Source organism: Myxocyprinus asiaticus, chromosome 8 (assembly GCF_019703515.2).
Source record: "Myxocyprinus asiaticus isolate MX2 ecotype Aquarium Trade chromosome 8, UBuf_Myxa_2, whole genome shotgun sequence".
NCBI lineage: Eukaryota > Metazoa > Chordata > Actinopteri > Cypriniformes > Catostomidae > Myxocyprinus > Myxocyprinus asiaticus.
In genome coordinates this window covers 34,385,205-34,401,072 of record NC_059351.1, presented here as the reverse complement: position 1 = coordinate 34,401,072, position 15,868 = coordinate 34,385,205, and the positions used below count along the sequence as shown (strand labels likewise).

General features: G+C 38.4%; 1 protein-coding gene across 11 annotated transcripts in view; it reads left to right on the top strand.

Moving 5' to 3' along the window:
• LOC127444830 (zinc finger protein 827-like) overlaps positions 1 to 15,868 on the top strand; it is a 362,567-nt gene that overhangs the window by 102,725 nt on the left and 243,974 nt on the right. For 3 of the 11 annotated variants that reach the window (XM_051704382.1, XM_051704380.1, XM_051704379.1), the window contains exons 11-13: positions 2,604 to 2,801; positions 3,170 to 3,347; positions 8,607 to 13,038. In XM_051704382.1, coding sequence (XP_051560342.1) covers positions 2,604 to 2,801; positions 3,170 to 3,347; positions 8,607 to 9,477 — 1,247 coding nt within the window. In that variant the 3' untranslated portion in view covers positions 9,478 to 13,038. Of the gene's footprint in view, positions 1 to 2,603; positions 2,802 to 3,169; positions 3,348 to 4,942; positions 4,980 to 8,247; positions 8,299 to 8,606; positions 13,039 to 15,868 lie in introns of those variants that run through there. The other 8 variants (XM_051704383.1, XM_051704385.1, XM_051704389.1 and 5 more) reach the window with 7 other exon arrangements.

The following is a 15,868-nucleotide window of genomic DNA, read 5'->3' as shown; positions in this document are numbered from 1 at the left end:
GTTGTCATAGCTCTGTTGTGTTGTTCACACGAGAACTTGCACAATTATTATATTATATTATAAATGACATTTTATTTAAACAAGAACAAGTTTAGCAGACACAGGCCTAATTGCTTAAGTAACTTATAAAATATCCAAAGGCAAATGGCAGTTGGAACAGAAATAGGAAGGAGGAAGAAAATTTGTCAATAATTTTTCTATAGTTCATGAAGTTTCAACCCCTTCAAAATGTACTTGCCTATGAAAGTTTACCAGTGTTCTACCATTGTTTAACAGTGGCATTTATAATGACAAGGCCATTAGGTAAGACCATGGGTGCCCTTACATTACTGTTGTTTGGTTAATGTTGATAGTCTTCTAAAAAAAAAAAAAAAAAAAAAAAACTGTAGTGTTTGTTATGAAACTCATTTAGAAACCTTTAACTACAACTTTCACAGTTGAAGCCTAATAAAAAATAAAGTCTAATAGATCGCCCTAATAGATTTAATATGAATCTATACAAGTTAATAGGGTGCTTTCACACTAGCACTTTTGGTCAATTGACGTCAAAGTTCGGTTTGTTTGGATAATGTGAACGCTGTTTTCCAAAACTCGGGTGCGCACCCGCGAACCGCACCCGGGTCTGTTTGAAAAGGTGGTCTGGGGTACGGTTCATGTGCGGTTCGCTGCTGATATGAACACAATTGTACCAAATCGCGGAAGTGAACTGCTTGTGATAATGTTTCATTTGCGTCTTTGCAGGCTCCCGATCGCAGTTATTATGGTATAATGCATTTCTTCTACCTGCTTGTGTCCAAATAAATCACCTTCAGAAAGCAGCTCACATTCTTCACATCTCTTGCAATGCATCCGTGGGCTCGCGGCAGACAAACGCTAACATTCATCACATCATTGCACATTCAGTGCATCTGCGGGAGACAAACACAAGTGTTGTTCTGTGTATGGCAAGTTTTCGTGGTAAATCCAAAGAGACAAACTTTAATACTTCACTTAACACAGTGACGTCTTCTCAAGTTGTTACCTAGATACAGTGGTAAACAGCCGTATATATGTAAGTAAGATGATGCGTATTTTAAAAACCGATGATGTATTAATTTGTCTCCTCTTTACCTCGTCAGTGCTGTTTATAATGTATGTGCTCTCTAGCAGTTTGAGAGGTTTGATTTCCTGCATTTAATGCTTTATACTAGAATGTTCTCTGTAGAATTCAATTGGGCCACATAAGTTTTGTGTTTTCTACCAGCCATTGCAATATAGAGTGAAGTGCGACTGAATCACGCAAGTTTCACTTTGCACTGTCACAGAGCTCTAGCGGTTCACGCGAAAGCATGCTTCATTCGCCCCGCACAGATGCATGTGTAAGTTATGAGAGGCATGAACACCATTAAATTTCCTTTGGCTGCAGTTCAGAGTCGCCCGACATTCACAGAAATTTCAATGCAGGAAAAACCCTGAAAAAACTTCACCCTCCAAAGTGGCTAGTAAGAGTGACAGAGTTACCTGCCATGGCCAATTTTTTTATTATATTATATTATATTATATTGGTAACATTTTAATTGTTTAATGTTTTAAGTTTTTTTATCTTATCAGTATGTTGAAAATGTGTATTTTTTAAATATACGTTGTCATACGAACAACAAGTGCAATAACTGATTTAAGTTTCAAAAACCTTGGAAAATAAAAAATGCCTGCTTCGTTTAAAGTTAGACATGACTTAAAGTAATGTCTTTGCTTGAGGTTCAGGAAGTGAGTCAGATCTTCATTCAGTAACAGGTCTAATGGATTCAGTGAGTTCATTTAGTGAAGGATTTGCCCGACTTATTACAACCAGTAACCTGTGAGTTGGTGAGTCGCTTGGAATAATTCATTCCAAAGAACAGGTTTTTACGAGTCATTTGTGCGTTAATCAGGTCATACTAGTCCCACGCTATATGTATGTTTTGTGAACAAAACATAATAGAAATACATGTTAGTGTTGGCATTATTTCATGGTAAATACTCTTTTTATCTCATATTCAATTCAAACTGCAAGCTTACAACTCAAGTAAAATACAGTTTCTTTTACCATGGCGCTGGAAATTGAGTAGCGGCAAAATGCCACTGCTGAAGAGCCATGCAGAAAACACTGCAGAAGTCAAGATTTTCATAGTAAAATAACTTCAATTTCAGGTTGAATATGACGCACAAGTCGCATGGAACACTTTTATGACACTTTGGGTTCTTTTTTTAAGTCGCTATGTACTGCTGTTGTATGGTAATATAAAGACTTCCTTCAAAATTAGGTTTTAAACAATATGAGGATGAGTAAATGACAGAATTTTCATTTTGAACTATTCCTTTAAGGGTTCATTTCAAACTGCTCTAGGCGTGCATATTCCCGCCTGGCTCACTGGGTGGATTCCGATCAATTGTAGGATTTTTCTGCCTTTTCCTTTATTCATTGCATAATTCATTATCATGCCTTGAGTGTTGAAAGATGCTCCTATCTAATTCACTGCTGGCTTAAGCTAAGCCAGGTCTTTGATACCATCATGTCATTCAAATACGGAGGTTGTCTGTTATTCAGGAAGTGACCCTCATTGTCTCTTTATTAACACACACAGGTCTCAATTCCAGAAGCCCTCTCAGTGAGACCAAGAGCACTTCCTCCTCTCTGTCAGCCCTTAGTGACTCCCTCAACAGCTCTGAAGGTGGAGATGTTGCCCAGGGTAATGAAGAACTAAAAAGCCTTTTGGCCCCACCTTCTTCTGCTGGCAGTCAATCAAGCTCAGGCCCAGGAACAGAGGAAAAGGCAGAGAAAGGTGAGACGGACCACTTTAATGGGTCAGAAACAACATGTTTTCTTTATAATATCATGTTTAATGTGTTTCTCAGACAGTATTAATGGGTCTTTACAAATGAAAATATATAGCTACCTTTATATTTTAGGAAGGGGGTTAAATATATAATCATATTTGGATAACCCTGGCCTAGAATGCTGTTTTATTTTTAATGGAACGGCTCCGTGTTGACATTACATTTCTGTTTGAATTCAGTTTATCTTGGTCACCCCCATCAGATCTTATGTAATCCAATTCCTTTATACTAACTTGTGCCGACACAATGAGATGATATATAGAGATGGTAATGGCACCTAGTTTCTCCCTCCCTTCCTGTCTCATTCTCCAAGGCTTTGAATGCGTGTTCTGCAACTTTGTTTGTAAGACTCGGGCCATGTACGAGCGGCATCTACAGATCCATCTGATCACACGCATGTTTGAGTGCGACGTCTGCCACAAGTTCATGAAGACGCCCGAGCAGCTCATGGAGCACAAGAAGTGCCACGCTGTCCCCACTGGAGGGCTCAAGTAAGGAAAGCAAGTACAGCACGCGCCTCCCCCACTACCTTCACAAAACCCCACCCCCACCCTACCTCAGGCCCATCCTCTCAGGCAGCACACAGTCCAGGTTTGAAACAAGATCTATCCAGGAGCACAGCTTGAGGATCAGGCTGGATTCACCACAGAGGGTATTCCTGATATTAAGCAGTGCTTCTAGGTAATGCCACTGTACTCTAGAGCCAATTAGAAGCATGTTATAGGCATAGGAAGTTCCTGAATGTGCCTAAAATATACATATACAAATCTATCAGACAGATCTGAATATACTATATACAAGGAATAGTACACCCAAAATAAAATTCTGTCATCCTTTACTCATCCTTATGTTATTCCAAACCAGTGTGACTTTTTTTTCTGTGAAACACAAAAAAGGAATTTTGAAGAAGGTTCTGGTCACCTTTTTCCATTCAGTTACAATGAATGGGGACTGGAGCTTTCAAGCTTTAAAAAGCACCATAAAAGTATCATCAAATTGGTTCCTATGACTTGTGTGCTATATTCCAAACCCTCTGAAGCCACAAATAGTTTTAAGTGAGGAACAGATCAACATTTAAGTCGTTATTCACTGATAATCTTCACCTACAGTGAGCTTGAGAACTGCAACTGCACTGAATCAGTGAGTTGAACATGAAAACAGGATCTGATTCACAAATCTTTTAGACTCATTGACAACTTAAAACATTACTGCTTCTTTCAGTGCGTCTGCTTCTCGTGCAAAGCAGAGCTAGGGCGAATATCAAGATAATCATTTAAAGGAATGTTCTGGGTTCAGTACAAGTTAAGCTCAATCGACAGCACTTGTGGCATAATATTGATTATCACAAAAATGTATTTTGACTTGCCCCTCCTATTCTTTAAAAAAATAAAATCATATAAAAACTGGTTTACAGTGAGGCACTTACAATGGAAGTGAATGGGGGGTAATTTTTGAACATTAAAATACTCCATTTTTCAAAAGTATAGCCACAAGACATAAACAATATACGTGTAAACATGATTTTTGTGTGATAAAATCACTTACTAACCTTTTCTGTGTAAAGTTATAGCCAATTTTACAACTTCATTGCCATGACAATGTAATGTCAACAAACACTAAAATGACTGTAAAAATTATGTTTAAACAAATTTACAGCTCAAATAATACGTGTTTAAACAGAAGAATTAATGTAAGTGCTTTTATAAAATTATAAGCTTGAGATTTCGGCCTTTAAACCCTCCAACTGTCCCATTCACTTCCATTGTAAGTGCCTCACTGTAACCTTTTTTTTTTTTTTTTAGTCAAAATAAATTTTTGTGATAATCAGCATTATGCTTCAAATGAGGTCGATTGAGTTTAACTTGTATTGAACCCGGAACATTCCTTTAATAACAACCTAAATTTCTGTCTGTTCCTCACACAGAGTTGTTGTATGTCTTCAGAAGATTCTGAATATACATGAAGCCTTAAAGATATATGGATCACTTTTATGATACTTTCATGTTTTTTTGTATGCTGTTTGAAGCTTAAAGGCATAGCAACTGCATGGAAAAATTTGACAAATTTCTCCTTTTGTGTTCCACAGAAGAAAGAAAGACATAAAGGTTTGGAACGACATGAGGGTGAGTAAAGGATGACATAATTGAATTTTTTTTTTTATATTATATCAATTAACTATTGATATAATATGTCTTTATCGTGCTCGCAGTGTCATCATATTGTTAAAAAAGTTTCGCTGCTAGTTTACTGCATCATTACTTAGACATTCCTCATTTTATAAAAGGAATTATAAAAGCATGGATTCCAGAAGTAGGGCTCCCCATTTGAAAGTCCACTTTACAAGCACAATTAACAGTCAGAGAGGGCCATTCGAGATGGTTGAACACACAGATCACAGGCACTTTCAGGAACGAGCCACTTCCCTTAGAAAGCCTGTGGTAGACATTACTGTAAAAGATCTGGTCCCGCATGCTAATATATATCTGAAGAAATCACAACAAGCCAGTCAGTGCTTGTCCATCTGTTGAGCAGCTCCACTGCCAAGACCATTAGGCTACAGTTCACACTGTTCTTTCTCAGCCTGTCATAACCACCACCACAGTTACAACAACACATTAAAACACACTCAATCCTCATTGCGAGGCAAATAGACACCCCTTGTACAAACACTTACAACACCTACTGACCCCCAATTTTATATCTTTGTTTTTTTGTTTGTTTTTCTGAACGAACACAAAGTCCAGTCTTTGATATTTTCTGTTGTATTTGTCTAGTTGTTTACATAATTCATGTCTTAAGGTCATGTATTTCAGATTTCATTGCCTCATCTTGTCATTTATGGCTATGCTTTCCCATGCTATACACATTTGTTGGCTTGTAGTTATTTAAAAGCTTGTAGTTATTACTCATTAGAGCGCTTAGCCACAACAAGCTACAGGCAGAGGGTGAAAGGGAAACTAAATCGCAGTATTTCTCTAATTTGGAGGGACAGACTTATTTACAATGGGTCTAAACTGATTCTTTTTTAAGTAGGTGAGGGCTGTGTCTTATTTGGTATTTAGAATACAGGCAAGATAAGAAGTGTCATTTGGGTATTTTCTATTTCAAATTTGGCCTTAAAAGTTTAAAACGTCATACCACCTTAAAACATGGTGGGTTTAAGATAATAATGACTTCGAATAAAGGCATGCATATCAACTTTCTGCCTTTTATTTAACAATGTATCAGATGGGAAAAGTCAGTATTTGATTTATGATTCTCATTTATTTGTTAGCTGTCATATAAAAGAGGCAAGCAAAGCAGTTAAATAAAAATGGCTCAGGATTCTACCAAAAATTCACTGTGCACAGTGTTCAGAAAGTATATATTGGTCAGTATCTGGAACAATTGATGTTTTGACTGTACTTTTTGGATGTGTAAAAGTTCAATGACTCTGGGGTTTTAGAGTGTGCGGTCAGCTTTAATTTAAAGCAATAGTGAGCAAAATGGTAATTCTCTCATCATTTACTCACCCTTATGCTGCCTCTAACTTGTATGACTTTCTTTCATCTGCGGAACACAAAGGAAGATATTTTAATGGAGATATTTTGTCTGATTGTCATGCAATGTAAGTGAATGGTGACCAAATGTCAAGCTTCAAAAAGGACATAAAGGCATCATAAAAGTAATCCATACGACTCCAGTGGTTTAATCACTGTCTTCTGAAGCGATCCATGATTACACTTCCTAGTGCCATATAGTTCTCTGTGCTTATGTCAAGCACTAGGAAGTGTATTCGGGCTTGAAATCATGATCGTGCCTAGAGACTGCAATGGCAAGATGTATAATGAAGAAGAAGTTACATTTTGGTCTGTTCTCACCCACAATCGATTGGATCGCTTCAGAAAACATGGATTGTCTTATGGAGTACTTCAATGCTGCCTTTATATCCTTTTTGGGGCTTGAAAATGTTGTCACTGTTTACTTGCATTGTATGACAAACAGATGTCAAACATACATAAAATATCTTTGTGTTCTGCAGAGTGTGCGGTCAGCCAGTTTGAGATGACATAAGGGTAAATTATAAGAAATTATTATTATTTTTGAGTGAACTATTCCTTTAACAGTATATGTATAGCAGCAGACTTCTTACAAATGATGGCATGTTTTTCCGTGGAATCTTTCTCCCACAGCAGGGTTACAATTGGCTGGACTAATGTCTGCTCATGAATATACCATAGAAGGTGTCGTAGTTTGATACTGGGCTGTATATTTTTATTTTGAAATACCTGATTACCTAAGTGTCCTTGTCTTAGATATTTGGGCTCTAGAGATTCATTCTGTCTCATCTTGAAACAGATAAAAATTGTTATTGATTAAAATGTTATCCCTCAGGGATTGCTCCTTCGTGTCTCAGGAGACTTAATGGAGCTCTCAGTTATGTTTTAACTATCAACCTCACATTTTTCTCTTAAAATTGCTCAGGAGAAATAAAAATACACAAATGAGACATACCGTGAGAGTATACAGCTATAAAGTGGATGTGTATATCATAGCTCAGATAATTTGGTTTTAAACAAATGTGATGAGAAATGTATGTCCAAAATATTCCAAATTGAAATGTAACTATTGATTGCAGACTTTGCTCTCTTGGAAAATCTGAGCACAGTTTGTGACATTGTTGAGATCTCTTCTGAAACTCTAACTAGAGGAGACACGTTTTTTTGTTTTCCTTAGAAGAAATATACTCTCTCATTTTGGGATATTTAACAGTTGAGATTTAAATAGATCTTATTTTGGATTTGGCCTTCATTTGGGACTGTCCACAACATGACTTCTATGTTTTTTAGATCAAATGGTTTGCTTTTGATCACAAGAACTTTTTTTTTTTTTTTTTTTTTAACCAACAATTCCTTCACTATTTTTCATCCCTTTTCAGAGTAATATTCATCCAAAGATAGTTCTAGAATGGTACAGCCTTGAGCCAGCTATTACCAGGCTGGTTTGTAATTGGGATGTAGCAGTGGTTTATATTGTGGTATGTCATAGTTCCTGCTGGCACACATTCTAAGAGTTTACTTTTTTTGAAATTATACATTGTCCTGCCGGACTGTGTGACATTGTTTTGTTAATTTTGACCTCAAGATAATGCACCATACAGCTGATCTTAGTGCATACAAAATGCATTGACAAACTCCAGAGTCGTTGCACAATAAAGATTCAAACCGTAAGAGCACACAGAGGAAAACTACAATCCAAGTACTGACCACTGTAAATAGATGTGAGTCTTTGGTGAGAAAGAGTTAGCTGCTGTTTTAGTCAGGGTGAGAGAGTGTCACAGCGCTCTAGTTCAGTGTTGAGGTAGAGAGACGCCCTTCACAGTGTGCTTTCTGAGGTCATTCTGTTCTGCAGGGTTTGTGAAGCGCTTTGGGGCCCTGAGCAGATGAAAGGTGCTATTTAAATGTAAGTGCCACTCATTTATTCATTTACCTTCATCTGATTCCCGTTCCAACCTGTTCGCAACCACACAGCCATACACGAACACACACTCTCTCACACGCCCTCTCACATATACATACAGACCATAGCCTTTATACACAGGAGAGAGGGTAAGACACACTTCATCCCTTCCCTTTGTCCATTCTGTGTGTTCTCCATTTCATAAAAAAAAAAAAGAGAGAACAGAGTGTGTTTTCGTGTTCGGAAGGTGCATTATTAAAGGTCTCCCACCTCTGTGTCCTACACCCTGCTCCTCCTGTCTCTTTGACCAGGTGCCCTCTCTGCATCTACTCCACCAACAGGCCAGCCGCTATGGAGGGCCACCTCAAGACGCACTACAAGATGGAGTACCGCTGCCGTATCTGCCAAGCCGTGTGGGCCAATCAGGCAGAGCTGGAAAGGCACACGCGCGCCCATCGCCTGGGCAACCACTACAAGTGCGAGCAGTGTGGCTACCTCTCCAAAACCGCCAACAAGCTCATCGAGCACGTGCGTGTGCACACCGGCGAGCGGCCTTTCCACTGCGACCGCTGCAGCTACAGCTGCAAACGCAAGGACAATCTCAACCTCCACAAGCGGCTCAAACATGCACCGAGACAGACCTTCGGTTGCGCACAGTGCCCGTTCACGACCACCCACCCGTTCGTCTACAGCCGCCACATGAAAAAGCACCAAGGTGGGGAGGGGATTGCCGAGGAAGGTGAGGCGCAGCCGGGTACTCCATGCCCAGGCATTTTGGAGAGTGGTGAAGGCAGCAGTGGGAGCGGGGACAGCGGCAGCACCAGTCCTCTGATGAGCCTGTCTGCCTCTCAAGCCTTGCAGTCTGTCGCCCTCTCCATCACCAGCAAGCAGCGAGATGGCACACCAAGGCCACGCTACCTCTCAGCCAACGGCACGTTCTCCACACTGGCGGCTCACTACTTGGAACCGTACAGAAACTGTGACCTGGCTCACCTCCTCCCCCTCACCACGCTCTTTACCGCCCGACGCTTCACATTCCACAGCCCCTCTCCCTCAAACTCCTCTCCTCCCTTCTCCAGAGCCTGGTCCAACTCGCCCTCGCAGTCCCCGCCCTCTTCTACGTCACTCAAACACTCCTTCCTCGCGTACCTGGGACTGACAGAGAGAGCGAAGACCATTTGACCAGTCTCTTTCAAAGGATAGGTCACCCAAAAATTAAAATTCTATTATCATGTACTCACCCTCATACTGTTCCAATCTAGTATGACTTTCTTTCTTTCGTGGAACACAAAAGGAAACGTTTGGTTGAATGCTAGCCTCATTCATTTTCATTGCATATTTTCACAGGAGAAAGTCATTTGAAGTTGAAACAACATGAGAGCAAGTGAATGATGAAAGAATTTTCATTTTCGGGTGAACTATTTCTTTAATAACTGTTCCATAGGCAGGCTGGAATGCTACCCTAAAAAGTAGAAATGATAGTAAAAGATCCATTTATCAGGGGAATAAGTTTGTTTTCTGTTCTATCAGTCCAATTAATGCTCTTTTTTAAGAGGTCTTGTAACAATTATTTGTTTTCCTCAGCAAATGGTGAATGACCCGGAATCTGATAATAGTGCTTTATCTATACGGGTCTTGTATTCATTTTAATGGGAAAAAGGAAACGAAGAACATATGAGCTTGCAAGCTCTAAGCTTCTTTTTTTGTGTGTGCATTTTGTCTTTTGCCAGGAATCCAACAGCATGTTCACTATGTGTTACAATGGTTTTTTGAAGTCATTTAGGGGATCAGTATCAGTATATCTTTGGGGTATATAAAGTATGGCATGACAAAAACCAATGAAACAGATTGCTATCTCTCAAGTATTGTTTCCAAAGCAAAGCCTCAGACCACGCACTTGTTAATTTATCAAACTGTACATAGTTTTGTAATCTTTTTTTTTCTCTCCTTCGCCACTCATGTTGGCACTGACTGGTTTTGTTGAATGGTGAGACCACTGGCAGAACTCTAATCTTGCCTCAGCAACAAGCATAAGGCCCTTTACGAGATCTACGAGGCACAGCTGATGGCATTTCTTAATACAAGCCATTTGGGGCATGCTATTGGCAAAAGCAATCATTACCACAAGAGCAGTGGTTGTCAGCCCTTGATGCTGCCTCAATACCGTCACCATCCTCACCGTACTGTTGGTCAGTACAGATTGTGCCATAGCTGAACGAGGTGGGCTGGCCGTAGGCATGAGAAAAGATGAGTGACCAGTCAAGCGCCTTGTGCATAGCTATCGTATGTAATGCGCACCTGTACGTTTAACAAGATGTATGCGGTGACAGGTTTTTCTGGGGAAAACCCATTTTATTCTGTCACAAAGGCCGATTCAATGGTGCTTTTTGGAGCTTTTTTGTAATTTTGTGTGTAAAAAGAACTGTTCCAAAATGACTTGAATGAATGTACGTTTTGTTGGTTAATGTTCAAGTGATACAGAGGTAGCTGGACTGTGGTAAGTGAGAACTTGGAAAAACAATGGTATCCCGGTGGCCTTCTGTGTCTTAATATTTTTGTCCTTCTAATTTTTTGTTAGTTTGTTTGTTTGTTTGTTTTTTAAAGAGCCTTTGAAATGTAAAATACAAATATATATATATATATATATATATAAATAACACACAGGGTTGGGGAGTAACAGAATACATGTAACAGGATTACGTATTTAAAATACAAAATATAAGTAACTGTATTCCACTACAGTTACAATTTAAATCTTTGGTAATTAGAATACAGTTACATTCAAAAAGTATTGATTACTGAAGAGATTACTTTGCATTTTATTGTCATTTGTTTCATTTAATATTTAGTCCTTTCAGATGGAAAACATTTATACATATAAATGATGCGATCCAAAGTGCATTTGAACAGCGGTGAAACACTTTCTTATGATATGTTACATTCATACGAGCAGACAAGAGAAGTAAGTTTGAAGTAAGTTTGGAGCAGAAGAAATAGAAATAAACCTTGTGTAAATTGTCAGCTTTATGCTAAGCTAAAATGCTATTTCTATCCATTTTACTTGCACAGTCATATTTTTTATCAAGAAAATTCTTGTTGGATCATAATTTCTTTTTTTTCTAGTAAGACCTTTAATATTAGGGCAAAAATGTTATTCTTGATAATAGTTTTTGTATTGTTTTCCTGTAAAAATATCTAAAAATCCTTAAAACAAGAACAATTTGATTGATCTTGTTTTAGAAACAACACTGCATTAGATATTTATGTTTTTCAGAGAATGTATTTTTAACATGTGCATTTTGTCTTACTGTACTGGCAGAGTTTTTATAGTCAAAACAAGTGAAAAAAATCTACCAGTGCTGAATAAGTAATCCAAAGTATTTAGAATGCATTACTGACCTTGAGTAATCTAACGGAATACGTTACAAATTACAGTTTACAGCATGTATTTTGTAATCTGTAGTGGAATACATTTCAAAAGTAACCCTCCCAACCCTATATATATATATATATATATATATATATATATATATATATACATACACTGGCGTCCAAACGTTTGGAATAATGTACAGATTTTGCTCTTATGGAAAGAAATTCACCATTTTATTCACCAAAGTGGCATTCAGCTGATCACAATGTATAGTCAGGACATTGATAACGTGAAAATGACTATTACAATTTGAAAAACATTTTCAGAACTTCTTAAACCACTTAGAGTTCTCATCAAAAAATCCTCCATGTGCAGCAATGACAGCTTTGCAGATCCTTGGCATTCTAGCTGTCAGTTTATCCAGATACATTTCACCCCACGCTTCCTGTAGCACTTGCCATAGATGTGGCTGTCTTGTCGGGCACTTCTCACGCACCTTACAGTCTAGCTGATCCCACAAAAGCTCAATGGGGTTAAGATCCATAACACTCTTTTCCAATTATCTGTTGTTCAACAATGTCTGTGTTTCTTTGCCCACTCTACCCTTTCCTTTTTGTTTTTATGTTTCAAAAGTGGCTTTTTCTTTGCAATTCTTCCCATAAGACCTGCACCCCTGAGTCTTCTCTTTAATGTTGTACATGAAACTGGTGTTGAGCGGGTAGAATTTAATGAAGCTGTCAGCTGAGGACATGTGAGGCATCTATTTCTCAAACTAGAGACTCTGATGTACTTATCCTCTTGTTTAGTTGTACATCTGGCCTTCCACATCTCTTTCTGTCCTTGTTAGAGCCAGTTGTCCTTTGTCTTTGAAGACAATGAAATCTTTGTATGAAATCTTTTGGCAATTTCAAGCATTGTATAGCCTTCATTCCTCAAAACAATGACTGACTGACGAGTTTCTAGACATAGTTGTTTCTTTTTTGCCATTTTTGACCTAATAGTGACCTTAAGACATGCCAGTCTATTGCATACTGTGGCAGTTCAAAAACAAACACAAAGACAATGTTAAGCTTCATTTAATGAACCAAATAGCTTTCAGCTGTGTTTGATAAAATGGCAAGTGATTTTGTAGTACCAAATTAGCAATTTAGCATGATTACTCAAGGATAAGGTGTTGAAGTGATGGCTGCTGGAAATGGGGCCTTTCTGGATTTGATCAAAAATTTCTTTTGTCAAACAGTGATGGTGCTGTTTTTTACATCAGTAATGTCCTGACTATATTTTGTGATCAGTTGAATGCCATTTTGGTGAATTAAAGTACCAATTTCCTTCCGAAACAGCAAAATCTGTACATTATTCCAAACTTTTGGCCGCCAGTGTGTGTAGATACAGTGGTGTGAAAAAGTGTTTGCCCCCTTCCTGATTTCTTATTTTTTTGCAGGTTTGTCACACTTAAATGTTTCAGATCATCAAACAAGTTTAAATATTAGTTAAAGATAACACAAGTAAATGCAAAATGCAGTTTTTAAATGAAGGTTGTTATTATTAAGGGAAAACAAAATCCAAACCTGCATGGCCCTGTGTGAAAAAGTGTTTGCCCCACCTGTTAAAACATAACTTAACTGTGGTTTATCACACCTGAGTTCAATTTCTCTAGCCACACCCAGGCCTGATTACTGCCACACCTGTTCTCAATCAAGAAATCACTTAAATAGGACCTGCCTGACAACATGAAGTAGACCAAAAGATCTTCAAAAGCTAGACATCATGCCGAGATCCAAAGAAATTCAGGAACAAATGAGAAAGAAAGTAATTGAGATCTATCAGTCTGGAAAAGGTTATAAAGCCATTTCTAAAGCTTTGGGACTCCAGAGAACCACAGTGAGAGCCATTATCCACAAATGGCAAAAACATGGAACAGTGGTGAACCTTCCCAGGAGTGGCCGGCCGACCAAAATTACCCCAAGAGCGCAGCGATGACTCATCCAAGAGGTCACAAAAGACCCCACAACAACATCCAAAGAACTGCAGGCCTCACTTGCCTCAGTTAAGGTCAGTGTTCATGACTCCACCATAAGAAAGAGACTGGGCAAAAATGGCCTGCATGGCAGAGTTCCAAGACAAAAACCACTGCTGAGCAAAAAGAACATTAAGGCTCGTCTCATTTTTGCCAGAAAACATCTTGATGATCCCCAAGACTTTTGGGAAAATACTCTGTGGACTGACGAGACAAAAGTTGAACTTTTTGGAAGGTGTGTGTCCCATTACATCTGGCGTAAAAGTAACACCACATTTCAGAAAAAGAACATCATACCAACAGTAAAATATGGTGGTGGTGGTAGTGTGATGGTCTGGGGCTGTTTTGCTGCTTCAGGACCTGGAAGACTTGCTGTGATAAATGGAACCATGAATTCTGCTGTCTACCAAAAAATCCTGAAGGAGAATGTCCGGCCATCTGTTCATGACCTCAAGCTGAAGCGAACTTGGGTTCTGCAGCAGGACAATGATCCAAAACACACCAGCAAGTCCACCTCTGAATGGCTGAAATAAAACAAAATGAAGACTTTGGAGTGGCCTAGTCAAAGTCCTGACCTGAATCCTATTGAGATGCTGTGGCATGACCTTAAAAAGGCAGTTCATGCTCGAAAACCCTCCAATGTGGCTGAATTACAACAATTCTGCAAAGATGAGTGGGCCAAAATTCCTCCACAGCACTGTAAAAGACTCATTGCAAGTTATCGCAAACACTTGATTGCAGTTGTTGCTGCTAAGGGTGGCCCAACCAGTTATTAGGTTTAGGTGGCAATCACTTTTTCACACAGGGCCATGTAGGTTTGGATTTTGTTTTCCCTTAATAATAACAACCTTCATTTAAAAACTGCATTTTGCATTTACTTGTGTTATCTTTGACTAATATTTAAACTTGTTTGATGATCTGAAACATTTAAGTGTGACAAACATGCAAAAAAATAAGAAATCAGGAAGGGGGCAAACACTTTTTCACACCACTGTATAATATATATATATATATATATCCTGTACTAACAAGCTATTATGAGAACCCCATTGGAAGATGGCTCTCAAGTGCAATGTGGAGGCAGCCATTATTTTGAGTTGGATTTGTGGAAGCATGGCTTTCCTTAAGCTGGCAAACATGGTACCATAATTCTGTTCCCCTCTCCATGTTTCGAGTTTTAATTGCACTTAAAATGTTGAAATGTTTCAAGAAAAGCACTTAGACTCAATAGAAAATGTTCTTGAGGCCATTTAGTTCAACCATCATGTCAGACAGCCTCAATGTAATTTAATTATTTTATTTTTTTCATTGTCTGCCACAATGGTTGGAAATTCGAATTTGTATTTGCCAAACAGCAGTGCTTGACTGCTCTGTTAAGATAGATATAAAATATTATTGCTTGTGTAATACAGTCAGCTGAGGTCAAAATCCCCCCCCCACACACACACACATTTTTAACAGCAGTTTTGCACAGTGCTGTAAAAGTTGCACGTTTCTAAACATCAGAAGTATCAGAACACAGTTATATTCAACACTCTGTAATTTTAAAACATTCATAGAATGTTGGCAAAAAATCCATCCCTGGAATCTTTAATTCCATTTCAAAACATATCAATCGTAAAATTGGGATGAACGGATGGATTTGATATGCACTTTTGCTTGGTTTATTTCAAGAATTTAGAATAGTAGTACACTTTTTAAATTTGTGCAAAAAGAGGACTATTTAGTTGGCCTACTTTAGTGACCGAGCACCAATCAGCTGTTGCCCATTATCTAAAAATGGCCAAATATGGAATGATTAATATAGCGGTCTATATACACCTGTCTATTTGCAATAAAAAAAAGTGCAATTGCAATGGTTTAGTCTCTACCAGGTGTTAAAAGACGTTTTATTCATTGACGATAGATGCGTTTGAACTTAGCTATTGCCCTTTTCCTCCATCCAAAAGATCTGATCAATAAATTGAATGTTGTCCATCACAGATGTACAGTGCTCTTCCGCCCTCATTCATACAAGGATAGCGCCTCAAATCACTGCCTGTTAAGATATAAACCACATCAGGGGACAAAAGGTTTCCCGATGCAGCTGACCTTAGACTTATCAAGAGAAAAGCAGTAGCAGCATTACTTTTATATATCAACCTTGAACCGTAAAGAAATAATTCTTCACTTCCAGTTAAGTT